Here is a 26,136-nt window from a genome sequence, read left to right as displayed (position 1 = left end):
TATGTTGATATCTTTCAGCCCAATTTGAGAAGAACTAAGTTTGTTTGCATGTACTGTATGTGTATGTGTGTGTTTGTGTATGTGTTTGCGTGTGCATGTGCGTGCACAGATGTGTTAAGGCAGCAGCACTATGAAATGAGGATAATGTATTGAAAAAATGTGTGTATACAGGAGGTGCCAAAGGTTTCAAGAGTCAGGGGATAAATGTTTTCTGGAACATAGTTACAGGCAGACTTCCCTCCGTTTCCTTTTTTCTCATGGCTTGTTTTATCTTCTTAAAAAGAAATAGTTTTGAGGACTGGCCAGTTGGCAGCCACGGAGCACTGAACAGTTCATGCCACCTGGCAAATTTAGACATGAAGGAAACAATGTCGATGTGTTTTACGATCAGAAACATCTCCTCTCAAAAGGTTCCAGCCAGTCCACAAGGAAACAGCTCTGCAGTCTTTGTTTCTGGTCCTGTTTTTATCTGTAGCTCCTATAACACTGTAAATAACCAGTAACAACACAAAGGACTCTAACAAGTGCTTCATCATACACAAAAGAAGATAAAGCTTAGTTAAAATATCACGCTTTTTGCCACAATCATAGTCCTTGTATTCTCTCTTTATTTGAGCAAATAATTCTGTGGGACTGTCTTTCTTTGTATCTCACAGATACAAATGAGTTTGTATTTGGTCCATAGAAAAGAGGGCTCTGTTTTTTGTTTTTTTAATGAAAGGGTCTCACATTTCTGTTTTGGATGTTCGTAAAATAGCAGACACATGTGGCCATAGATTGATTTGCAGCGAGCCGTTGGCTGAGCTCTGAAGGCCCCAGTCATTCTGTTGGTGAAAACTGCTCCTATTCAGTCCGTTGGGTTTGTTTGCAAACAAACCTGGCTTTGTTAGGGACCCAGTGGACACGCCATTAAGAGACCATGCTAAGCTGCAGTGAGATTGGGAGGATGGAGTGGTATTTTAGAGACTTGCAGGTGTTTGTCGTAACTCTCCCTGTCTAAACGTTGCTCTCCCCGGACCGCCGATCAGGCTTTACACACATCTGCATCTGCGGCAGAAAAGGGGGCAATAGTATTTTATTTACTTTGTAAGTAAATTCTTTTTGGATTGCTCGCGTTGGGTTTTTGGGGGTTTTGCTTTGCAGAAGGTCAGACCTAGCACGAGAAATCAGCTAATTTGAGAAAACGGAGTGGAATTTGTCGACTGCAAGTTCTACTCAAGTACTGCAGAGATGTGTCTCTTTATTCTGTTTGTTCTTCTTGTGGACTGCTCTTAGGGAGAAAAACAGCCAGGAAGCACTTAAGTTGCTTTTGTGCAGTTGGTTGTACTCAAAGTGGGTGCAAGACTGAAAACACTGGTCTTGTTTATACAGTTTTCTCCATGTAGAGGAAGCTGAAGTTAGATTTTATGTTTCCAGACTCAGAGGGTCCTGACAGACAAACAAACTGATCTTTTCCAGCTTCCGTAACCTGCTTCCTGTCAATACTAACAAGCACGCGACACAATGTCATTAAAGAGACAGAAGACCGGTTGTACAAATCTGGAAAATAAATAAAATGATGATTTTGAGATTAAATGTGAACCTATATCTGTCAAGCATAGACTGTTTCTTGATACAGTAGGTGGGTGCTGTTGAGAATTGCAGTTCAAAGTGCTAATGTGGAATATGTGTAACTGCTGGCAAATATCCTTAGGTCCGGCCAATCAAAAAACGTTTGTATCCCTGAGGTCTTGCGTGATATAATTGTCTGTAGATTTCAATAATGCCATGCCCACTGTAACCGCCGTCTTAGATTTATCTCACAAAATCGTTAAACTTGAGCCTCGGATATACGACGTAGATATATATATAATTCCAGAATGACCACAATTGTACTCATCCAGCTCAGTGTGGCCTTATAAAGCTCTTTGGACGTAAACCCTCTCTGATGCTGCGTCTTATAGTGGTATTGATTCAATAAGTCAGCGCTGGCTTGAGAGATGTTACCAGAGCCATGTGATGTACACACACACGCACGTGAGCCGTTGCGCTAAGAATAGCCCGTGTGTGGCTGTAGGTTGTGCAGTGACGCTGAAGGGAAAAGCGCTCCAGACCCTTCCCCCCCACATCGGTGCCAGCTCACTCATGTGCACGCAGGATTCTAAGGCCGAGGGCAGTGGCAATCTATACTTATACAAAATGCTCTTTTCTCTCTAACGGTTAAGCACCAATCTCCAGACACAGCAGAGTGGATCAATTTTGAGTCCAGCCCTTGACCTCAGCGCTCTCTCGACCCTCTGCAGGGTAGTACCCTCATGGCGGGGTGAATTAGGGACGCAAGTTAAATGGAACGGGATCTACTCCCAAGGAACGCCAAAATGTACTCTTACAGAGCATGAGCAGAAAGATGCCAGTGTATTTGTATGGTGTTTGTATGAACTTCTTGTGCGCATGTGTTGACAAGCTCATAGGAGACAATGATGTCCTCTCTTAAATGTTCTATAGTATTTAACCCTTACCATATCATGTTAATGACAGCGAATTAAAATATTTTTTAATCGTGAAATGCGATCAGGCTGCGATGGATTTCCACAAATGCACAACAGATGCTCTTAATCAATATTTTCTGATCACTTTATCTGAGCTTGAGAAATTGCCTCATACATTATGTCACTCTATTAGGTTTCACAGATGATGCAGTGCTATGACTACATTGAGTGCTTTATCACTGTTTATGAAGAAATTTGGAAGTCAGTGAATGAGGAGGAGAACAGAACTCACTTCTCTGTGAGATCCAGTGATCAGCTGTCCCTGCCATCCTCATAGCCCTCCTGACATTGGAATCACAGAATGTGGGGAATGTGATTCCTCTCCGGTGGACAGGGATCCCAGTAGATGATTGGACATTAGGAGCTTTAGGCGGTCTGTGGTCTGTTTACATTTGAAGGTAAAAACAGCAAAGGGGTCTAACCTTTTGGCCAGGCATGCAAAGGTCAAAGGGCCTTTGCCTTTAAACAGCCTACTGATATGCTGAACATACCTTATTATTTTCTTAGGGACCCACAAAAGCTGCTATCAATAAAACACCACACCTCTTGAAACTGTAGTTTGGGATCATGTGGCATATTTTGGATTTTTGTATCCTGGGGCTTGGCACCATAATCGTGATCTCACCCATTCTCTGGAGACCGTCGGTGCCGGAGTGTTCCAGAACATGGGGCGAACAGCAGTCACAGAGACATAGGGTTTGAGTTTGTGCTGTCGGCTTCAGGCCACAGGGCGGGCACCTGGCGCCTGGTCTGCATTATCGTTTCAGTCATGTATTCTTCAGTCTTGTTTTATTGTGTCAGCCCTGCACTTCCCTATTCCCAAAATTACTCTGTCAGGAAAATCATGATTTGAAACAAACCTGCAAACCCTCAGTGATGCAACTACTGTATTTACTGGCAATGACCCAACAACCCCATCATAGCAAAATGCACTTACGGGAGACATGTGCATGCAAAGGGCAAGAAACCTCCACCGTGGCCCTCCTGGCCCACTTAGGGGTTGTCATGCCAACTGACCTTTCTGTGTGCTCCTTTATTATTTAAGTGTCTGTGTGTGTGTGTGTTTGCGTGTGCGTGTGTACGTGTGTGTGCGCGTGTGCCCGTGTGTGTTAATTCAGGGCTAATGGAGGGGTAGCCCCTGGAGGACAATAAGTGCATTTAAGGCAGCTGTGCCTCCTTTACTCTACTCTGTCTCTCAAACCAATCTCTACACCCTGACGATCAGGGGTCCAGCAGGTTTAACTGCTCACAGCCAGCCCCTCTCATGGCACAGTTCCTTGTAATGATGCAAGTCAGTGAGCAACAAAGACCGGGCCAGTTTGTGGGAAAGAGGATGTAACCAACCCAGTGGGATGGAACTGAGTGGGTTCCTAATCCATGTTGTGCATGCAGTTTGTGAACTGATCACCTTAAAAGGAAAGAGGTCAAGGAGTAAGTGCGCTTACTGATGGTCCGATGAATTTAATTGAAAAAGTAAGATCCTAAATTCCTGCTTAATCCAGTAATGCACTCCTGAATACTGGATAAAAACTTAAAAATATAATGAACATGGGGAAACACATATGCGTTCTTTTACCACGGCTTCTCTTGGTCCTGCTTGACTGAACGTACACTGGCAGACCATGCTGCGGGGCGGGGGGGGCGTACACCGAGTGACTTGAAAGCCACGTTTTGGAAGGGTTTCACACGCAAACCGTTGATATCTGTGACCGTGCACTGTTTCTTTCACAACACGTACCATTGTTTCCAGAGCGCCATATAGGATACTGTGCTTCCAGGGTGATGAACTGACACCGCACACAATAGAAGCTTTCAGCAAAGTAGCCTAAACCGGTCACTAGAAACAGCCTTCTTCAAAGTGCATGCACGTGTTTGTGTGCACCGGCAATTCCGGCCTATGTGTTTATCTGTTTATTCTCTGATGGCTCCAAATGAGTCCCAGTCATTGTTTGTCTTGTACCGATGTCCCCTTCCCTTGCTGCGTCCTCTCTAAAGTACGGGGAGATTTTTGACAGGCATTTTAAATTGACCAGTCAGGTGGCGGTCCGGAGGGAACTATTTGTCAATGAGCCATGTCTCTATGTAATCGCTAGAAGTCACTTAACACATCTGTTGTCTCTGGCTTAAAAACTGCTTAAGTACAGACCTCAAGTGCTGATTTAGGTCTGTCGTCATTAGCAGGGTTGATTAAGGACAGATACATCTGCTTTTCAAAGCTGGCTTTCTCTAGTCTGTTGCTTACAACCTGTCTGGAATCTAGAAACATATGGGACCCTGAATACATGGAAAGAGATAAAAGCTAACCCTTGTTTGTTAATATTTGATAGACTTATGAGGTTTGCACCTAAAACTGAGTAACATGTAAACATCAGCTTCTTGTTTTCATGTTTGTAAGTTGTACACTGGTATACATATGAAAACAACACCTTCTTTTGAAGCAACATGTGCTTTCGGTCTCACAACTTAAACATGTGTGAACTCAAAGTTTGCCTAAAAAGGTCCTGTGATTTCTGAAACTAATCCTCCTTTGCTTGTATTTTCTAGGGCCAACATTGATGAGGTGGAGACTGATGTGGTGGAAATTGAAGCCAAACTTGACAAGGTACAGTGATATTACACTTAAGCCCTAAGTTGGTCAACAAACAAGAAGCTGAAAAAGAAACATACGATTGGTAACTACGTTAGACAATGGAAGCTTTGTTGTAACTGAAAAGTTTTATGTATGTATTGATCCTGTTCAAAAGGGCATTCGAAGCCCCGAGGTGCAGTACGGCACAGCATGTGACTGTATTAATAGAACAGAGATAAAAAATGACATTTTCCCTTTAACCCAACTCAGATCATATGGGATTAATGAGGATCAAGAGGGAGACCCAGTTAGCATTAGCATGAATACCGTCATATTTCAAAACCGTAGTCTCCTCATCACAGAGTCCCATTTGAGATTTTAGTACATTCCCTTTGGGAAAGCAGGATGTACTTAGCCAAAGGGCTGAAAACTAGACTACACAGAAAAGGATTAAGTGATGCTATGCTGGATTGATTAACATCGCTAAACAACCCCGCTAATCTCTTTAAAGCAGTCATCCAGGCATCCAGCGAATAATCAATGTCAGTGTAATGTTATTCTGGCTGCTACCGAAGTGAAGTAACTCAACGACTTCCTTCCTTCGACACCATTTCCCTCTCTTTCTCGACGTTATTAACCAAATGCATGCTGACATACACGCCGCAAGCACAAACGCATGTGCGTCGTGTCACACGTGCCGTTCTATATGCTCTCCATTATAGCATTACGCACTTGCACTGATCTTCCTCTCGCATGATTAGAAAAGACAATTCAGAACGCAGTTCTTCATCACTGCACTACTGAATAAAGGAGCCAGATGCTACGTTATGATGTCACTTGTTTCTTTGTGGCCCATCTGCTCTCTTCTTGTTTGTTATTTGTGTATAAGAGGTCATAAGCCATGGACATGTTTTCAATCACCTTCTTAGTCAGTTACATTCAATGACATCAACATAATTGGTTTTCATAGCGAGGGACGTAATCTCAGGCGGTTGTGCTGTGACCTTGTCGTCGTTTACGGTCGAACCGTTAATGACTCTACCACCGTGGACTCCGCTCAACTTAAAGGCAGTAGTAGCTTTGCCTGTTTACTGCTCCTTTTTTTTTTTATCGAGAGCGATGAGCTGTCGTACGGTGTTACTGCTGGTCTGGTCTCATTCAGAAGGGTGACGGTATGTGCATTTCAGGATCACAGAGGCTGCGCGCCGTGCACTTTAAATCGCTACACTGATGGCCCGCATGTTTCTGCTGCCCCAGGAGCCCTCTCAAATATACATGCTTTCATTACCAGCAATGTACACACACACACTGTGTGCAAGCGTCTCAGGCGGTGTAATGGATTATAAATGGTATGGGAATACACGTCAGAGGACATGCATAAATGATTTATGCGGGAGAGAACAGCAGACTAAGAGCACACGTGTACTCCAGATATACTGAGGGCTTTGTGGTATGGTAACAGATGGTACAGGCGCGTTGAAGTTTGAGCGACGGCCGCATGACTCATTGTGACAATATTTGCTCATTTTTTTAATTAAAAAAAACCCCCAAAAACTCGAGCCTTTTGTAAGCCTGACCTAGATTGGCAAGATGCTGACTTGAGCAATATAATCTTAAAAGTTTCAGGAAAAAGAGAGTGAAACTCAACTGATGCGAAACATTCAGAATCATGCAGACCTGTGTATATCAAGAGGTTTTTTGTGAAGTACATAATTTAACAGGATTCATAAATTGATAAACATGTGTTAGTGTCTCATTAATTCTGTTTGACATATTTTTTCCTGTGCTGAAAGCCTGTGGTTTTTTTTCTGTATGCATAGATCTTTTTCTTTTAGTAGTTTGCTGAATGAATGTCTCTCTACGTTAGTGTGACTACAGGCTTGCTCATAAACGGAATTGACGTGTGTGTGTTTGCATTCACACTTGTGCTGCGGGCGATAATTGGAAAGTGGTCACAAACACACCACTGTTTGGAGGTCCCTGTAATTTCAATGGTGCCTTTTTATTTCTTTGAAAACATAGTGACTTTGTTCTGAACTTTGAGTCTGACCTTTGGTTAACTTTCAGCTGGTGAAGCTTTGCAGTGGGATGATTGAAGCTGGGAGAGCCTACGTCAGCGCAAACAAGTTGTTTGTCAACGGCATCCGCGACCTGTCACACCAGTGTAAGAAAGAAGAAATGATCTCGGTGAGTATGATACACAGACGCCATTCTACGCCGGAAGCCTTTTGCTGTTTATGAAACTGAAATAAATCTGATCACATGATCCTGGGAAATAATCTTGGGGGCTGTCTAAATGAGTCTTGTGATGACGCAGTAATAAAGATAAAAGCCATACCGATGAGTTATTGACTTTGTCTGAGAAGTTCAATAAAGTTGTACTGCTAGATTTGCCAAAAGTAGTGATGTGCTTTAAAAAATGTGTTAAGCATTCCATTTTTTCTCATATAACCTGTCCACACTCCCAAGATTTCTGATAAGCACTCTGATTAAAATGAGCAGAACTGTACCAGCAGCATTGAGTGTTAGAGGAATTGTTTCACCGGTCCAATACATTTGGAAAGTATGGTCTGCATCTGTATGGTGGTGAATAAGTATATATGACTAAAAATGTCTTGTTTCTGTTGTGTGATGTAGGAGTTTCTTGAGAAATGCGGAGAGAGCCTACAGGAAATTGTCAACTATCACATGGTAAGATAATGGCTCCCATAGCTGTCACTACATGCGCTCGTACAACGTGCTATCACCGCACGCTCACGCACATATGCTCACACATTCTTTGTGTCTTTTTGTGTGTGTTTATGTGTCTCATGTTTCATGGCTGACGTTGAATGGCTTTTTATTCCCCTCTTGGGTCCCTCATTATGAAACCATAATATGTACGCTGTGGGAGTGCGGCTGAATGCAGAGAAGGTGAATCGTTTTACACGGGGCGTTTCACATCACGTGCGTCTGATTCCTTCCACATGCTAGTCGAACATCCATCCGTCGGGTCATTACGAGGCAGGTCCTACGTCCAGGAGAGCGGTGAACCGATGTTTCACCGCGGTTAACAGTCGTCTTGTTTTCAGCATTATCTGTGATGTCAGAAATGCTAAAAACTGTCCCAGGATCTGTGAATGAAGCCGTATTCTGTGTACATGTCAGTAAGTTGTGAGACCTCCCGTGTATTTAATGGAATTGTTTTGCAAAAAGGACGAACACTTGTCCAAACATTGAGATGAAGTCATGTCTAACGCAGTGTGACATACAGCTTCACAGACTTAGACTAGCTGTAATAAAATCAAAGTAAGATTTCTCAAACTGATGTCTCCTGGACCCAACAGGCCAGTCTGAAACCTTAGTGAAAAAATAGCCCTCTGTGGAACCATTGGCTTGGAGAGGCAAGATCTTTTCCTGTTTTTGAGGACTGGTTTAATTGGAAACACGGAGAGCAGGAGGAGTGGCTAAGAAGCATACATAGCCCAATGTGACTCACATTACTAAATGGCCACCTTGACTTTCACTGAGAGAGGAAATTCCTGGTCTGTGCTATAAAGGACCTGTGGCTTTTTAATTGTCAACCCAAAGACTGTTTATTTCTTCCTTTCTGTAGATGTGTCAGCATCGAAACAGTCTAGTTCAACATTTCTTCTGTGCCTGCAAATTTTAAATCTTTAGTAGAGTTTTTATGGTTCGTTAAATTAACTTTATTGTTGTGATAAAATGTCCTAGGGAGACATTTCTGTGGCCAGCACCGCTGAAGAAGTGACAAGAATATGAGGAATTTTTTTTTTTTTTTTGCAAAACATTTTTCAATTTTCATGCGGGAAGTTTCATTTGTCTCGTTCAGGGCGCTGCTTTTGCGTCTCAGATTAACATTTGGCTGGCTTTCTGTGAAATGATGAATTGTGGCTCTTCCTGTATGTAGTCCTCTCATCATGTGTGCAGGCTCACCCAGAGTGGAGGGAACAATGTCTTTACTCTCTGACCACCCAAACGGGTGTCCTCAGCCTGACCATCAGATAAAGCTCACGTGGTGAAAAGCCATCACTTTAATTCACTCAGCTTTTTCCTCTTCCCTCATGTTTGGCCCAGGTCAGAGCAGTCAACCTGCCACTCTCTAAATCAAAGCCCGGCGCTTTACTGTAGATCTAATCCCATCTGGTTCCATAAATTCAGAACCTTCTACGATCCTGCCATGTTTGACGGGCTTCCTTTTGAATCCAGGGAAGCTTGACTGTGGATGGCAAGTAAGAGAGCTCATGCCCAATTATATCAAAATATTTTTGGCTGGAATAAGAATAGGCTGTTTTCCAGCGTGCATGAGAAAGATTGGGAAGCAGTCTATCCAGTGGTTCTTGTCTTTTCAGATTACACCTACAGGCTGTATCAGGAAAACCTGTGTTTGTGAGATATACCTTGGCACACGGTTTTGTCTTCCACATGATCTGACATGCAGAGAGCAAAAAACATCTTCTGGAATCCAGAGCGATACTGATGATGAATCCGATAAAGGATAATGACAGCTCATTCCATGTAATTCTCCACATAATTCCGTGAAGGTGTTAACTCCCTGGGAAATGACTTTTAAAAGGCAGACCCTAGAGGGTTTTGTTTTGGTAGTACTTTCATTCAGACTTGAATTCAGACATTTCATTCAGACAGTCTTGGCTTCTTAAAGTCCTCTTGGCCTTGGTGCTGTAGAGATGAAGGCTAGTCACAGACTGAGTTGTTGAAGATGTCGAAGATGAAAGAGGATGAGTTGTTGGATAGCTGAGTTAATCCAAACCACTTGTTTATATTCTCATTGACTGGTGAGACGGACTGAGGTGTGATGTATGTTACTCGTTACGTAACCCTGCGAGTTAATCACCGAAACCACCGCCATCCAAGCATGAAAAGGAGGGTTCACGCCAACACGCACTTCTACAGCACAAACAGACAATACACTAACACAGGGCCCTATGTAAACAAAGGTTGAATTTCTTTTGAAAATATTTTGGATGTGAGCCTATGGACTGGGAAAAAGTCACAAACAGACTGCTGTTTACACAGTAAATATTGGAATCTGCTGAGATTGGAGTTTGCCTGTTGTGCCGTCTGGCTTTTTCGGGAATCGTGTTCGCTTTTACTGTCTGAACCAGTGAAATCTCTGATTGTTCATTGGATATTTTAAAAAACGTTCGTCTGATGTAAGCTGAAGCCAGACTGAGCTGGACCGGTCCTGACTGTCTACCACATGTGTGCACAGACATGCTGTTAGGGGATTGGCCATGGTTTCTGTGGGAAGGTCAGTTTTCAGTTTTGTTATGTAATAGACCAGGTTTTCTGACAAAGAAAAGGGCAGCTAACATTGTTACTGACTCAGGTTTTGTGAAAGTGAAGTTTCTGAAATATATTACTCTTCTTTTGTTCCAGTTTGTATCTGGGGAACATCTGTTTTTTATTTTTGTTTTTATGTTTTTTGGAGTTAAATGAACTGAGAACTCAGTGCCTTTAAAATCAATACAGCACATTCTCCATGTATAGTATTCATTGAATGTATTTGCCATGAATGGTCTGGTGAAATCCTTCAGTATACATTTGGTGTTTTAAATGCAGCTCATGCACACCAAATGCTGAACACTGTCTTCTCTCAGCCTAAGTCACTTCCTTTTCCCCTCCCTGAAAAATGAGGGTCTGGATCTAGACCTCTCTCTTGTCATCATATGGGAAGCACCTGTGATATACTGGTACTATTAGCTGGATGCTACTTGATGGCTTTCCAACTCCATGGGGTACTCTCTCTCTCTCTCTCTCTCTCTCTCTCTCTCTCTCTCTCTCTCTCTCTCTTTCTCTCTCTTTCTCTCTCTCTCTCTCTTGCGTTCTTTCTTCTCTCCCTTCTTTCAGCAGAATCTTCTCTTCTCCTTTGTGTGTGTGTGTGACGGAAACACATCAGCGGCTTTCCATCCCTCCACACTAGTTCCTGGATTCACATGAAAGGTTTTTTGCTGGTCTCAGATGTGGGCCTGGGCCGTGAGCCACGCTTTAACCATCCTCCCAGACACCCTCTCTGAAATGGAGAAACACTGTCAGTCATATTTATTTTTCTCTCATTCAGTGTTTTTCAGGCTGTGCCGTTCACTCACCGAATTGTTAGCCACCGTACGGGAGGTTGTAGATTTTCACACGCTCTCGATGTCTTAATTAGCTTTCTACCCCGGGAGATGCAGTGTGGTTCCGCGGCTCTCCGCACAGTCACTCATGCCAGAGGAAGAGGGGCATGAAGAGGGGAGAGAGAGAGAGAGAGAAAAAAGTTGTAGAAAAGAAAAGAGAATGATTTAAGAAAAGAGTTTCAAACAAAGAAAAAGAGACGCAGACCGTTTTCTCAGTATGTTTCCAGTGTCTGGAGACACAAACCGCAACGTCGAAGTCTTAAAAGGTCTGGCAAAACATGCTGCTAATTACCCTCTTGAAATACTGGGCCACACATTCACAGCCAGGAGACCCAGCCCTCCGCTGATATGTTCTGTAATGGATGTAGTCTGTGTAACTGGCATATTTGGGGTTAGGGGATGGTAAGTGCTGATTCCAGTCTAGACTGACTGGGAATGCTGTGTTGCATTAGTCAGTGTGTGTGGAGAACTGGGGAATGTAACGTTTAGGATTGGTGGGAATACCACAAAGTGACTGACTCATAAATTGCTTTTTTTCACTTTCTCCTCTCCACTCTCTCTCTCCTTCTCTCTCTCTCTCCCTCTTTCTCTCTCTTTCTCTCTCTCTCTCTCGCTCTCTCCCCGTCACTCCTGTCTAACGTTACATGGCAGCCATGTTACACACATGTTCCATGTGACACTCACTGTCACATGTTACACGGCTGCAGCTTATCACCGCAAAGCCGCAGTTATTTGTAATGCTGCTGGAATCAAGATGATTATGGCTCAAAACGGTTCTTCAAGCTCTTCTCTCTGAGGTTGTGTGTAATGGTGTGTGACAGGCATGTTTGCATTGTGTCCGTGCCTGGCTCGCTGACATGTTTACAGTGTTTGCATCTTTCTCTGACTTTCAACCCTATTATCATCCAACAAGACACCCCCCCCCCCCCCACCCCACCTCTTCCCATACCCCCCAGGGCAAGACCCCAGCACTGCAGACTGCAGTGGTTCTGTTTGTGTCATTCTGTCTAACTGTCATCCCCAGCTTGCTGTGGTATGTTCCTCACTACCCCTCCGTCTAAGCACGCTGCTTCTGTTCTCCCGAGCCTCTGTTCTCCCGACCTATTTTAGCATCTCCCCACAGCTGCCTCACAACATGAAAAATCACTGAAAAAGTCCCCCACCCCCACCCTCCCCATACACACACGGTACTGAATGTGAATGAAGGGGGTGTGGTGAGGGTGTGTGCGAGCGTACCGCTCACCAAGGAACTGATTGATGTAGGAGGTGTGCAACTGCTGCGCCACCTAGTGGTGAAATGAAGGAAGTGCGAGGAGATTTGCAGGAATGTGCTGGAGATCAATCAGACTTACAGATGTGGATACATGAGTCCAACTATCTGTCAATCATTGCGTTTAAATTCGCTTGGCTTTGTCCTTCTCCTCTTCCTGCAGATCCTTTTTGACCAGGCACAGAGATCCATCAAGCAACAGCTGAATAATTTTATCAAGGAGTGAGTCGTTTTCATAGCTCCTCTACCCCTTTCTTATTTTCATCTTCTTTCATTATTTTCATCTTTTCTTCTTATTCCCACTATTTTCTTTTAACAGTTCATTCTGTCCTTTTTTTTTGCCCACAGCGATGTACGCAAGTTCAAAGAGACAAAGAAACAGTTTGACAAGGTGCGAGAGGATATGGAGATAGCCCAGGTCAAGAATGCTCAGGCACCGAGGAACAAACCACACGAAGTGGAGGAGGCAACCAGCACACTCATCACAACCCGAAAATGCTTCCGCCACTTGGCCCTAGACTATGTATTACAGGTAACAGCTGCAACAGAGATTGACAAAAAGACACTTTGTAGCCACTACTCTTGCTTAAGATAAAGTCCCTCTTAACATACAAAGCTAATTCATATGAGTGTTGGCTTGTTTGAATCTTACGGGAAACACATTTATCAATATAAACGAGAAATCTTTTGCATTGTCGTATTAAAAAAAAAAATCCCTCTTCAGTATTTTGCATCCTTAGTTTTTGACAAAGCCTGTTTTCTAGATACTGTTGTCTGAAGTCTGAATCACACAGTGATTCAGATCTCAGTGCCTGTGGTAAGGAGATGACAGATTGGTAGTGACTGCTCCATCCCTCTGCATAATGTAACATATCCACTGGCCATCATTAGCACTGTTTCGCTAATGTGACCTCTTTTGTGCTAAACTCTGCGTTTCTCCAGGCCTTGTGCTTTTTTTTTTTTAAAGGGCTACAATAGCATTTCTTACCCCACCGAGTCAACTGTATTCCCTTCAGAAGGCTTATTAGATGAAGTATATCCTTATACCTGTTTAAAAAGTTGACTTTAATTGCCATACGAATATGCTAGCTACACATTTTAATAAGATAAAAACATTTGTGGCCCATTTTTTTCAAGATCCCATTTGAGAAAACGTCTCAGATTTGAATGGGATGACACCAGACAAAAAAACACCAGACAAAAGCAGGAGACTGCAGACTAGCTTGTGTCCGCCGTGTGGAGCAGATATATCTGAGGTCATGTTTACCACTGCAATGCTAATGAGTTAATTGTTAACTTAAGCTGTCAGTGACAGCACGTGGTCCAGCTGTGGCTTTAGGTGAACTCCAAATGACACTTATACTATTCTGGCAATTTTGCTTGTTCCACTCTTTTGTGAAATGCTTTTGCTTAGCAACATTGTGCTTTTCTTCTACTTTTAGCCATTACCGCTCTGTGTTTACCAAATATCATGTCTCCCTCAGATCAATGTCCTGCAAGCCAAAAAGAAGTTTGAAATTCTTGATTCGGTAAGTGATCCCAAATGTGGAAAACACTGTTCCAGGCTTTCCCTGTTCACTTCAGTGTTTGAATTCCACCGTGACCAACATTTGTATGATTTTCCATCGTTAGAACGTGTACTGTTGTAACAGTCCTTCTTTGACGACCGTAAGGCGGGCAAAATACTTTTTGGCTTTTTTTTCTAATTCGTTTATCTTTGGTTAAGGTAAAGCCTTCTCTTATCCTCCTCTCCCTGACTTACGCAGATCCTGTCCTTCATGCACGCCCAATACACGCTGTTCCAACAAGGCTACAATCTCCTGGATGAGATTGACCCCTACATGAAGAAGCTGGCCGCTGAGGTGAGAGCAGCGTACCACACATCTGCTGCTGGAGGTCAAACCTCGTCCCCTGTTAGCGCACCTAGCCCCATTAACTTATCTCATTAGCGCTCCCAGCCCCACCTGTCTCTATACCGTGTCTGTTCTCTCTGATGGTGACGTGACCCTGGCAAGCCCAAGGCTCCAGGGGGGAAAAAAAACACACACCCACACCCACACACATGGACACTCAAGACACAAGAATGAAAACATTGGATAATCTTAATCCCAGCCTGGTGTGCAGTCTGAGTTTGTTTGTCTGAGATTAGGAAAATGGTGTTAAGGTCTTAAACAATGGCAACACCACAAGAGTGGCTTAAGGAATGTGTTGTGAATATAACAAGGAATAGTAACAGTTACAATGTAGGGCTTTATGTTTTCGGCCACAGTTATGTTTTTGTCTTTCTCCTCGCAAAAAATGAAAAAAATGGGTGTCTAGTCCATTATCATATGGGATACTATGTTCTTGGGTTGCTTGGTTTTCCCATGCACCAGCGATGATTAACTTAAGATGCTCTCTGCTCTCAGTAGAACATTATACAGACCCAAAAATAGAGATTAAGCTTTTGAAATGTTTTGTGTTGAGTGTTTGTGTTTGTGCTTATGTGTGTCTCCTCATCCCTGGTGTCTTGTCCCTGACACACAGTTGGATCAGCTGGTCATTGACTCAGCCATGGAGAAGAGGGAAATGGAACACAAACACGCAATCATCCAGCAAAGGGTGAGACATTCATCTTTGATGATTCATATCTTCACACATCTCCTTTCTCTTTTCTTTCTTTCTTTCTCTTTTTTTTCCACCTTTTGTCTCTCCCTTTATTTTTTTATTTCTTATGATCCGTCAATGTCCTTTCTCTGCTCTCCACCCTTCCCTCTCCCTTGGTTACGTTCTCCTAGATCCTTGTCTCTTTCTCTCCTTCCTTTTTCTGGCTGGGAGACGAGACTGAGCAGGTGGCTCTGTCTGTTGCGTGACGTCGGTTTTGCTGATTGGAGATAAGGCTTCTGATGGTCGCCCATGCTAGCTTTGTCTTAGCGTACTCTGAGATTGATCCTCCAGTAAAGATCACAGCTTCATGTCGACGTGTAGTCTGTCAAAGGAAACGGTTTAAACATCTCTGACATGTGTTTGTACGGACGGGACGACGGTGTTTTTTTTTTTTTAATACACTGAAGGATTCATTTTGTGTGTGTGTGAGGCTTAGTCAGTCTGATTAAATGGCTTCTTCTACATTTTCTGCATAACTCTGCATGTGAAGGTTGTTATTTAGCGTGAGGCAAAATTTCGATCAGCAGATTTTGCGCCAGAGAATGTCCTGTGGTGAAGATCAGGCTGTCTAATTTATTTTGAACTGCCGTGGAAGTTCCATTTGACATGTTACATCGCATTAGCATCACACTTCTTCTTCCAGCCATATAAATTTACTCTGAAGACACATCAGCCGCATGACAAGTGGGAAAGGATTTTGAATTCTTAATCCTGTGGAACACAAAAATAGAGTTCTTTGAGACTCTTAAGAGGGGAATTGTCAGTTATGTTTGTCCTCAGCATGAAGTGCCAGGACCACATAAGTTATTCCTATTAGTTTCATATAAATATTAAAGTTTACATAATACACTTGGGTTCTCTGTTTTCACATTAACGTCAACATGTCTTTTTAAATCAAGCATGTCACGCAGATAGAGTTGGTAGACTCACCAAGAACAGAATACTGTTGGTCTCTGTCTAAAAGCTGTAAAAACCTTTACATAATTCACTTATATTGTGTGTTTTGATGGGGATACATTTGGGAATATATAGTTTACAGTGGCTTTGTTCACAGTTCCTCATCCCCTTATGAATAAAATGGCTCTTGTCTTGCTTTGAGACTCCGTCTCTCAAACACACTCATGTTCACACACGCTCTCTGTGCCACCCAGGCACTAGCCCCCATCTGTTAGCGGAGTGGTAGCCAACAGAGCTTTTCCACCAACACATATCCCCGGCCAGAGAGAGAGAGGGCCGACATCTGACTGTGACTTTGCCATGTGCCCCTGCATTATGGTCCCTTTTTCTCCGTAGCTCAAGGCAGAGGCTCCCTGAGGTTGTGGTTAGAAATAGTATTTCCAGACAGGGAAGGTCTTATTTGAGGATGAGGGGATGTGTAATTTTGATCCAGATTATTGAGATTTAAAAAGCATTGAATTTCCATAAGTTGAAGAAATAGAAGTGAAAGTAAAATTCTGTCTCGGTATCTGTCCATTATAGGGATGGATCATCAATCATTAACACTAATGACAGCGTGACAATTTAAGTGGGTTGTGTTTCCAGGTCTGCAGTCATTTGCATTGATAAATGGTTTCCCAATGGATTTTGACAGTTTGGCAGCGGGACCGGAAAGGAGGATGTAACTAATATTACAGTGAACCTGCATTAAAATATTCTGTCTCTGTCTGCCTTATCCTTTCATTTAATGAGAAGTCATTGTAGTGCTTGTATTGCAGCTACATAAAAAAATTGTTTAGAGATAGCAGTTTTAAGATAAAACAGCAACACCAAATCAAAATTCATTGATGAAACATTTGTTGTATTTGTGCTCTGTTCTGTGATGCGTTGTGTTACATTGAACTGTGCATTTTATTAATACTTTTTTCTGTTCTTTTCTTTACCATCCATTGCCCTCCCACTTCCCGTTTCTTTCCTCCGCGTTCCCCTCATGCTGTTGATTCCATCCCCTCCATCCAGACATTAATGCAGGTGAGTGGATGTTTCATTCATTATTTATACCGCAGGTCAAACTGAGCCACTGTTCGGTTCAGTGATGTGTCCTGCCATAGACGCACACTATCGAGAACATGTTAAAAATGGAAATCTTTGAAATACTGCACTTAAGAATAGAACTGAAACTTATGTTTTGCTTATGGGGGGTCAACTTCTTATAAAAAAAAAAATACCTGTTAAGTCAGAGTGATCATTTTGTTGGTATTGGTGTTAGTTCTAGAATGGTAAACATTAAAAAGCTTATTGAGATGACCGGAAAAAACAGGTCGCCATTCGCCACATCTCTCAACCAATAGCTGTACAACATGATGTGGAATTTCTTTTCACAGCGACAATGCTGAATTGATTTGGGATCCATAATAAAATACTTTACGGCATTCACGTGCTGAGCACGTTCATGGTAATCAATACTTGCGCTGGATTGTTTCGCTGAGGCAATAAGGGCAAGCTCAAAGGGATAGCCTAGGAGCACATGGACAATGACCTTATTTGCCTTGACTGTTTTGGCTTTTGAAAGGCACAGGAGGTGGTGTGTACCATTGAGTATCCTTTATGATGCCGTCTGCCGTTGTGCTGGTCTTATCCTTAGCAACTGACAATGAACTGGGCCTCAGTTATTGAGGAGAGATCTGTTTAAGATTGACAGGGAGAACAGAGAGGAGAATCTATTCTGAGAATCTGTCAGATCTATGCGAACCCTGCAATAAATTGTGCAAAATGTCCGCTTCATAAAACAGTTCAGATCCGTTTAACAGTATGTGGAATGTAGGTACAGCTGAGGATAAAAATTTGCCATGTACTCCTGATGCAAAATATTCGTGCTGAAAAACAATACTGTTTCATGAAGAATTGCTCTTCTCTCTCTGAGCGTACCCTAGCTGTTCAGATGCTGTTGAGATTGGACTGTCAATGCCACACTTGGCCCTTAACCTGCTGGCTGATGTATTTTGGGACGCGAGAGTATTTCAGCTCTGCACAGCTATAAGAAGCTTATGATTTGATATGATAAAAGTGGCAGCGATGAAACTTGAATGCTTTGTTTTGCATGCAGTACCATCATTTTTTTTCCCCACTGTGACTTGGTTTACCCTGGAACTGTTTTTAAATAGATAACAGCTCCCTTTGTTTTCTCATGTTCTTATCCGTTCCTTCAGCCGATGGTTCTGATGATGTTTAGACCCAAATGTGAAGATGCTGGGATGTTTTCAGACAAAGAGAACGTCATCTGCACAACCAGTGCAAAGAAGTCAGTCACAGCAGTGTCTGTCAGCAGTGAGAATGTTACTCAAATGTGTGAGCGATTGATTTTCTCAAGCACATGAGTAAAGCGTACCTCCATCCCTTCCACGCTACACACACACACGCACACGCGCACACACACACACACACACACACACACACACACACACACACACGCATACACACGCACACACACACACACACATGCGCGCACACACACACACACACACACACACACACACACACACACACACACACACACACATACACACGCACACACACACACACACACACACATGTGCACACACGCAATGTTTGTGTTTACGTCTATGAGTGAGTTTGTATCTGATGTTCTAAACTGATCAATAAGTGGGACGCTTTCTCATCGTGTGTTCAGTATTGTCAAATCGTGTTGTGAACGTCCTCACACGTGCTACTCTTTACTCTTGCTTGTGATCCCACGTGAGCAAGTCTACAACACTTTGTAACCCACTATTAGATATCTAAGTATCAACACTGTGGCACAATATCAACATTTACCAAATGACAATGCTGTTGTTAGGGAGCACAACCAGTATTGGGTGACAGTCCAGCATGTTGTCACGGTCATGGTCTCTCTGGCTTGACTTGGTGGAGAAATCAGTGAGGACCAGGTGGATTAGATTAGACACTCACGACCAGCCAAGGTCTGGAAGTCTCCGTTAGGCACAAAGCCAGCCTTTGCCCCTGGCCAGCACTGCTAAAGATAGCAGATGGCACATTTGCAATGCTACCAGAGAAAAGAGCATGAGGTGGTGATGTGCCAAAAACATCACTGCTGAAATTGTGCTACCAACTGTTTCTGACATGTGGAGCTTGATTCAAGACTTGCAGTGTCCACACGCTCATGCACATACACACATGCACATACTCTTCCTGAAGGAGATGAATGTAGACTTGGTTTGCGTCACTGACAATGGCTTACAGGTGAAAGCATCTTTCATTTGTGTTGTCAGTCCAGAGACTGGTTGGAAGAACGTCATTGGAGACCACAATTAAACAGGATCATGTATCACAATGAAATTAGTTGATATTATGTAATCATTCTTCCATGTGCTCAGGTCTCTGGAACAACTTTACTTATTTGAATACGTGGGCTAAAAATGAACTCAACATTTATGAGAAGTGGTGAGTGAAAATGCAAGGGATGGAATTTCAAGATCAGAGAGGAAGAAAAAAAGGAGAAAGCAGACAAGAATATATTTACACTAGGTTGATTGAATTTGAGAGAAAAGTGGAAAAGAGGTTTGATGATCCAGAAATAGAGGGAGAACCAGAGAGAGAGAGACAGAGAGGAAGAGAGAGAGAGAGCAGGAGGAAGAGAGAGAGAGAGAGAGGGAGGGAGAGAAAGAGAGAGCAGCCAGATAAATGTGTAATGGGATTAGGTTTTAAGGCCTGAACAGCATGGCAGTGAACAAGAGCCTTAGACCCTGGATGTTCAGCACACATGCACAAAATGGTACCCAGCTCTCGTGATCTGTTGAGCTTACCTGGAAATTAAAGTCTCTGTTCCAAACCCTATTAGGCAAGCTGCAGGTAGCAGGCTTCCTTTAGCTTTTGTGCATTACTGCGATGAACCAGAATCTCACCAGTCCATTAACTACAGCTAGCTTAACCCTCTGATCTCATGATCTCACAGTTTACTCGCTCTAAAGTTTGTGTGTGTTTGTACTACTCATCATTTATTCAGCTTAGCTTCCAAAGAGAATACATATCAGATGTTCCTCAGTTCACAGAACTTTCTGGAACAGAATAAACACTACTTGTTGAAGTGAGGTAGCAATGTCAATGTATTAAACAGTGAGAACTCAGATGAACACTCGGACAGCGTAGTGAAGTTTTTGGGCTATCTGTAGTTTAACACAAAAACATGTAGAGTTCCACTCTGTGACATGACAGTAAATAGCGTTTTTGGTCTGTTTTTTTTTTTTTTTTTTTTTTTTGATGTGAACCCCTGAACCCCTCAAAAGAGGCATATTGTAGTTCAATCAAACTAGTTATTACAGAGTTATGCCATACTTAATTCACACGTTTTGTAATGGACCTATAGTTTCTCACACACACACACAAACACACACACACACCATCCTGCTTCCCAGTTCATGGTTGAAGAAGAGGGTGTCTGGATGATTTACCCTCGTGATTTATCGGCAGAGATGCCTCGGCAGTCTGTCGCCTCTCTTTCTCTCTCCCTCCCTTCTCCTCCGTTCGCCCCGTCATGGCTGCTGTGGCAGATCTATGAGCCCTGTCCCAGCCTCTTCCCACTCCCGCTTCGAATTACATCTGCCGCTCCTCACACACAACTTCTCTATTCAGGCCCCACTTCATTGTGGCACCCTTGGGACTTTCCTCGCCATTCTCTCACAGAGTTATGGTATGTTCCCTTTGGTTCAGCAGCTGGCCGCGCGGGTGCGGTTTCTCCCAAGAACATGGGGTTGTAAAAAGCAAAGGGCCACATGTTTTTGTATGACCTGTGATTGTTGGTATTTTTTTTCTTCCCCTGGTTTTTCACGGGCGAAAGTTGCTCTGATTTGATCTGAGTCCCCTCTGTCTTGTCACGGAGTCATTTTTATTTCGGTTGAACTGAGTGGTTCAAAGCTCTGAAAAAACAAATTCATGTCAGTTGAATATTTTTGCCATTCTGAACTGCTTGGGTGGATATGAGCCCGTGTGACCAGTTTGAAGTTGGCCTAATTGAAACAGTATGCTTCTGGTCTATGGGTCTATAAAACCCACATGTGAAGGGTGCTAAAAAACTTACTTGCTCTGCATGTTATACCATATTCCCATACACTTGCTTTGCCCATCAAAGTGTATACATGTCAGTTTCCTAATGTGTCACTTACAGCAAATAGCCTTCTTTTAAGTGATTGCTCACACTTATCATATTGGATAAAACACATATAATATTGATATCAATTTATTTTTCATTGAAAGACTTGGCAAATGGAAAATCGTATACTGTTGTATTAGAGGCCGTCCGTGTGGTTAAAGCCATGGAAGGAGCACACTTCTATGTAGGGGGTTCGGAAGAAGCAATAACGTCTGCTTGATTAAGCAGGAATGGGTTTGTGGACTGTCAGACAGATGGACGCCGGCTATTCCAAGAGTGACTATCCCGCTGTTGTGCCCGTTTAAGAGGGGAACCTCGCCAGAGGGCAGAGGGGGGACATTGGGCACGAGGGCGATCGTAAATCGGTGAAGCAAGCGGTGGGTGCTGCTCGTGGCAGTGAAATAATGTTTGTATGCCGCTCCGAAGTGAGGTCAGAGGACACGCAAAGAGTTGCGCACAGAAATCGACAGCTGTATGCTAATCATGTGGGCTCTAAGCTCCCTTACGCGTTTACAGCGCAGCACTAGAGCAGGTGGCGGCTAAACAGCACGCAGCAAGAGCTCAGTGTGTTGTCATTTAGTCTGAAGTAACGCTGTCTTGAAGTCCGCCCGTGCATCTCTCCAGAGCTGAGACTCGGAAATGATACGTCTTTTACTAAACTCAGGTGCCAGAACACTGCATTAGCTCATTCCCGCTCTATTTTAAAACTTTTTATACCAATGCTTCTGGATAAGCATTTGCGGAAGATGAAGATATTTGGGAGGTTGGATTTTGCTCTGGTGAGTGATGGCACGTTTTGTTTGATTGTCTTGGAATGTCACTGAGAGTATTGGTGTATCAGTTTCTTACTTTCTTTTTTTTTCTCAGCGTGAGTTCGGTCTCTCTTTTAAGTAGTCTATAAGACAGTCTATAAGAACTAGTCAGTCGCATCTGCAACACAGAGGGGGCTGTAATGGAATTACGGCATTATCCACCGTTCCTTCTAACCTTTCCTTCACTTTCTCTGTAGTGACCAGTAAACAGAATTCGCGACATGCTTACCTCTCTTTGTAGGAAAATGAGGAACTCTCTTTCGGGCTTGTGCTTATATCAATTCGAACATGTGTCTCAGGTAGTGAGATGTTTTGGGTGCTTTTTAGAAAGGTGACATCAACACGTCTCTTTTTTTTTTTTTGATTTACTGTCCTCAGTGAATGTTTCTGTTCTGACAGACCATCACAGCTGCTTGATGAAAGAAAAATTTGCCCTGATGTTTGTGAATCATTTGTTCTATCGAGTTCTATCGAGAGGGCAATTCATATGACATTATTTTAATGTGATTGATGTGCTGGTAGAGTATGTTTAGGGTTCCTTCGTGAAATGACAGGGGTAAGTGAGATGTTCCATGGATTTTGTATGTTCAGAGTGGAAAAACAAATTAATACGGCTGTGCATTGTCTGTTTTGGATTTAGAACAGTGAGTCATTTAGTGCAATATTGACTCTCATTAAAGAAAGATGGAAATGTAATGATGGTGATATTTCATAGGTATAATTGATGTGTTGGGTCACAGAAATGTGTTCAGATGAAAAGCATATAGAGCTTTGTTTGAGCAGGATATTCGGGAATATGTCAATGGAATACCACGAGACAGTGTTTCACTTTCTTAATGCAAAAAGCACTATGTGTACCACAGTTCTCTTTTTAAATATTGCTTGCACAGATGGAGTTACTATTGATTAATGCTTCTTATGAGGAGATATGAAAGGCTTTTAGCCATCAGTCATCATTCTCTCTTAATTAAAGAAGTAGTGGATCTAATCCAGACTTTCCAATTTTGGTTTCCTATTCATGTTTACATATTTTGGCAACTGGTGATTCAAAAATTCAGATGATGATCACAACAGTGGCTTCCAACAAGTAGTACTACAGGGTAACTGACCATAGAGTGAATGTTACTGATGATTACTGACTGCTGGTCTGTCTTTCTTTCTTTCTTTCTTTCTTTCTTTCTTTCGGTAGGATTTCTCATATGACGACTCCAAGGTGGAGTTTAATGTGGATGCTCCCAATGGAGTAGTGATGGAGGGATATCTCTTCAAAAGGGCTAGCAATGCTTTCAAGACATGGAACAGGTAAGTGACACTTCAGTGCACAGATAACACAGGACATACCATCATTCAATGCATTTGACAAACTGGTTGTTTCCTGTAACCATGTTGATTTAGTAGTAGTGTTGAAGTGCGTTTCAGTGACTGGGGTATCCAGTAGTGTCTACTGCGGTCTATTTATTACTTAATATTAGAAAAATTATTCTGCTGACTCGGCACATTAGTTAGTGTGCTCAGAACAAGATGGTCTTGTGTTCGGATGCTTGGTGATTAGATTTCCTTTGACACCATAATCTTTTTAATAATGATAATGTTATAAGTTTCAGAATGTACATTCAGGTTAGTCATGTTACAATAGTTAATTTAACACATCAAAATATATTTTATGTGCTCAATGATCTATCTCTGTGCTCTTTTCTCGGCTAGGCGATGGTTTTCTATACAAAACAGCCAGTTGGTCTATCAGAAGAGACTTAAGGTAGGCATGAAATATTGATCTTTTCTGGCAAAAACAGGCATATCAAATTATATGGTTTGGTCAATTTTAATAGTATTTCTGTGTTTGAGAGTAATACTGGTAATGACTCCATAAAGTTCAAAGGAAAGACCTCACACCAAATGCTTTTTGAAACATTTGGGAGGACATTTAGAGTTATGTGTTATAAGGGAATAATGCAAGTCTTTTTGTTGAGGTAAAAATCTTTTTGACCGTTACAGGATGCATTGACGGTTGTAGTGGAAGACCTGCGTCTTTGCTCTGTCAAACCTTGTGAAGACATAGAGAGGAGGTTCTGTTTTGAGGTGGTGTCTCCAACAAAGTAAGTCCAATTTTGTCAGCTCCATATGCGTACGTGCGTATGTATGTACGTATGTGTGTGTGTGTATGTACATCTGTGCAAGGGAAGCAGATTAATTTTTCCATATCCATAACCTCCTTAGGAGCTGCATGCTGCAGGCTGAATCAGAGAAGCTTCGTCAGGCCTGGATTCAAGCGGTCCAAGCCAGCATCGCCTCCGCCTACAGGGAGATCACAGACAACTACTATATTGAGGTCTGTTCCACAGATACTGCGGTATTATCTGGGATCCCCTTAAGCAATAAAATGATAACAAATGTCACATATTGCCCTCTTTCGTCGTCTGAGAAATGAAAGCTCAGAGAAGCTCTCTGCCGCAGTGTATATTTCCTTAACCGGTCCCACTTCGTGTTTTGACTACAGCGGTTGGACCGTACGGCCTCCCCCTCCACCAGCAGTATAGACTCGGCCAGTGAGTCCCGGGAGCGTAGCATTCGAGGGGAGAGCATCCTGCAGCGGGTCCAGTCCCTGCCAGGGAACGAGCAGTGCTGTGACTGCGGTCAGGCCGACCCCCGCTGGGCTAGCATTAACCTGGGCATCCTGCTCTGCATTGAATGCTCTGGTATACACAGGTAACACTCAGAAATGATACCCTCAGAAACAAAGTTTGAATGAACTACCTTTAGACTAAACAACGTTCAGAAGTCGTGATTTGATGTGTTTTTGAGATTGTCATAACGCATGAATGTTGTTGAAGTAGTTAATTAAATTGTACGCATGTCTGACCAGTTGTAATGTCATTAGTTTCAAAGAAGATTCTTCATTCATTGGAGTTGATGCTGTCCACATATGGATGTACATACCTCTTAATTGTTGTACATACATTTTACATTATTTTAAACTATCATAAACTATCCCTTTCATATCACAAATCAGTAACTACATGGTAAGGGTTACCGAGGTAAATATAGCGTTTCTACGCCAAAGAGAACGAACAGCTAAGATGTATGTTTTGTTTGAACGTGTTTTAATATGACAGAGGATTGACAGTCTTTAAAATAGCCTGCATCAGGCGGCCGGCCTTTCATGACGTCATACGTGACCGAGTAAACCTAAACAAAAGAGCGAGGGCAGTGTCCTCGACCCAGAGCAGCTGACGGCATCATGCACTAAATCAGCCTTTCTGCCCTATCAGCCCGTCTGGAGATTACTGGCACCAGACGTCTAATCAGATTAAACCTCTCCCACCTTTACACTGCTCATGTGAGCAGAGGAGACAGCGGTTCGGGAGACTCATCATTGTCCTTTGAGACCGTAGACATAACAAAGGCAGCCAGCAGAATCACTCTTGTTTCCTGCTTTTATCTTTTGTCTATTTGAATTAGCCTGTCATTAATAAACAGCTCCATTTTTAGAGCGTGAGCATTAGTAACCTGTTTTGGCAGGTCAGCCCTGAAACTGCCTTGCATTGTGTATATAAGGTAAATTCAGTAATGAACGACTGTGCTCTCTAACATTCCACAGGAGTTTGGGTGTTCACTGCTCAAAGGTGCGTTCTCTCACGTTAGACTCCTGGGAACCAGAGCTTCTCAAGGTGAATATGTCACTTCCAATGAGATTTCCTGCAAGGCTTGAAACCAAAATATTTTCATTATTCATTTGTTCTCAGCAAAATTTGTATTTTAAAACATCTGTTCTTGGCTTTCACCCACAACATGTTTCGGAACTAGTTAAAATAACATTTTTATTTTCTTCTTTCAAAAGTCATCATTGGTCTGTTTAAGCAAGCAGTAATTAGCTGAGTAACTGATTAATAGACTGCAGTAGATTTGCTATAATTGTCCGTTAATTCCTCTTGCTGACAAGATTGGGTGTTGCACTGACATGAGGCATGTCAGATTTTGCAGGGGTGTATGAGCTTCATTATTGAGTTTTCCTCTTTGTTTAATTTCTGCAGATAAATTAGAAACATTAAATTAGGTCATATAAAATCATTT

At 42.6% G+C, this 26,136-nt stretch overlaps 1 protein-coding gene across 1 annotated transcript in view; it reads left to right on the top strand.

Moving 5' to 3' along the window:
* acap3b (ArfGAP with coiled-coil, ankyrin repeat and PH domains 3b) overlaps nucleotides 1–26,136 on the top strand; it is a 46,482-nt gene that overhangs the window by 16,624 nt on the left and 3,722 nt on the right. Inside the window, exons 2-16 of the mRNA XM_030776195.1 lie at nucleotides 5,073–5,130; nucleotides 7,165–7,284; nucleotides 7,735–7,788; nucleotides 12,668–12,726; nucleotides 12,853–13,036; nucleotides 13,989–14,033; nucleotides 14,271–14,366; nucleotides 15,031–15,105; nucleotides 17,107–17,118; nucleotides 23,255–23,367; nucleotides 23,770–23,821; nucleotides 24,061–24,161; nucleotides 24,283–24,394; nucleotides 24,563–24,771; nucleotides 25,664–25,733. Coding sequence (XP_030632055.1) covers nucleotides 5,073–5,130; nucleotides 7,165–7,284; nucleotides 7,735–7,788; nucleotides 12,668–12,726; nucleotides 12,853–13,036; nucleotides 13,989–14,033; nucleotides 14,271–14,366; nucleotides 15,031–15,105; nucleotides 17,107–17,118; nucleotides 23,255–23,367; nucleotides 23,770–23,821; nucleotides 24,061–24,161; nucleotides 24,283–24,394; nucleotides 24,563–24,771; nucleotides 25,664–25,733 — 1,360 coding nt within the window. The remainder of the gene's footprint in view (nucleotides 1–5,072; nucleotides 5,131–7,164; nucleotides 7,285–7,734; nucleotides 7,789–12,667; nucleotides 12,727–12,852; nucleotides 13,037–13,988; nucleotides 14,034–14,270; nucleotides 14,367–15,030; nucleotides 15,106–17,106; nucleotides 17,119–23,254; nucleotides 23,368–23,769; nucleotides 23,822–24,060; nucleotides 24,162–24,282; nucleotides 24,395–24,562; nucleotides 24,772–25,663; nucleotides 25,734–26,136) is intronic.

This window comes from Chanos chanos, chromosome 6 (assembly GCF_902362185.1).
Source record: "Chanos chanos chromosome 6, fChaCha1.1, whole genome shotgun sequence".
Taxonomy (NCBI): domain Eukaryota; kingdom Metazoa; phylum Chordata; class Actinopteri; order Gonorynchiformes; family Chanidae; genus Chanos; species Chanos chanos.
This window is presented reverse-complemented; position numbering and strand designations above follow the sequence as displayed.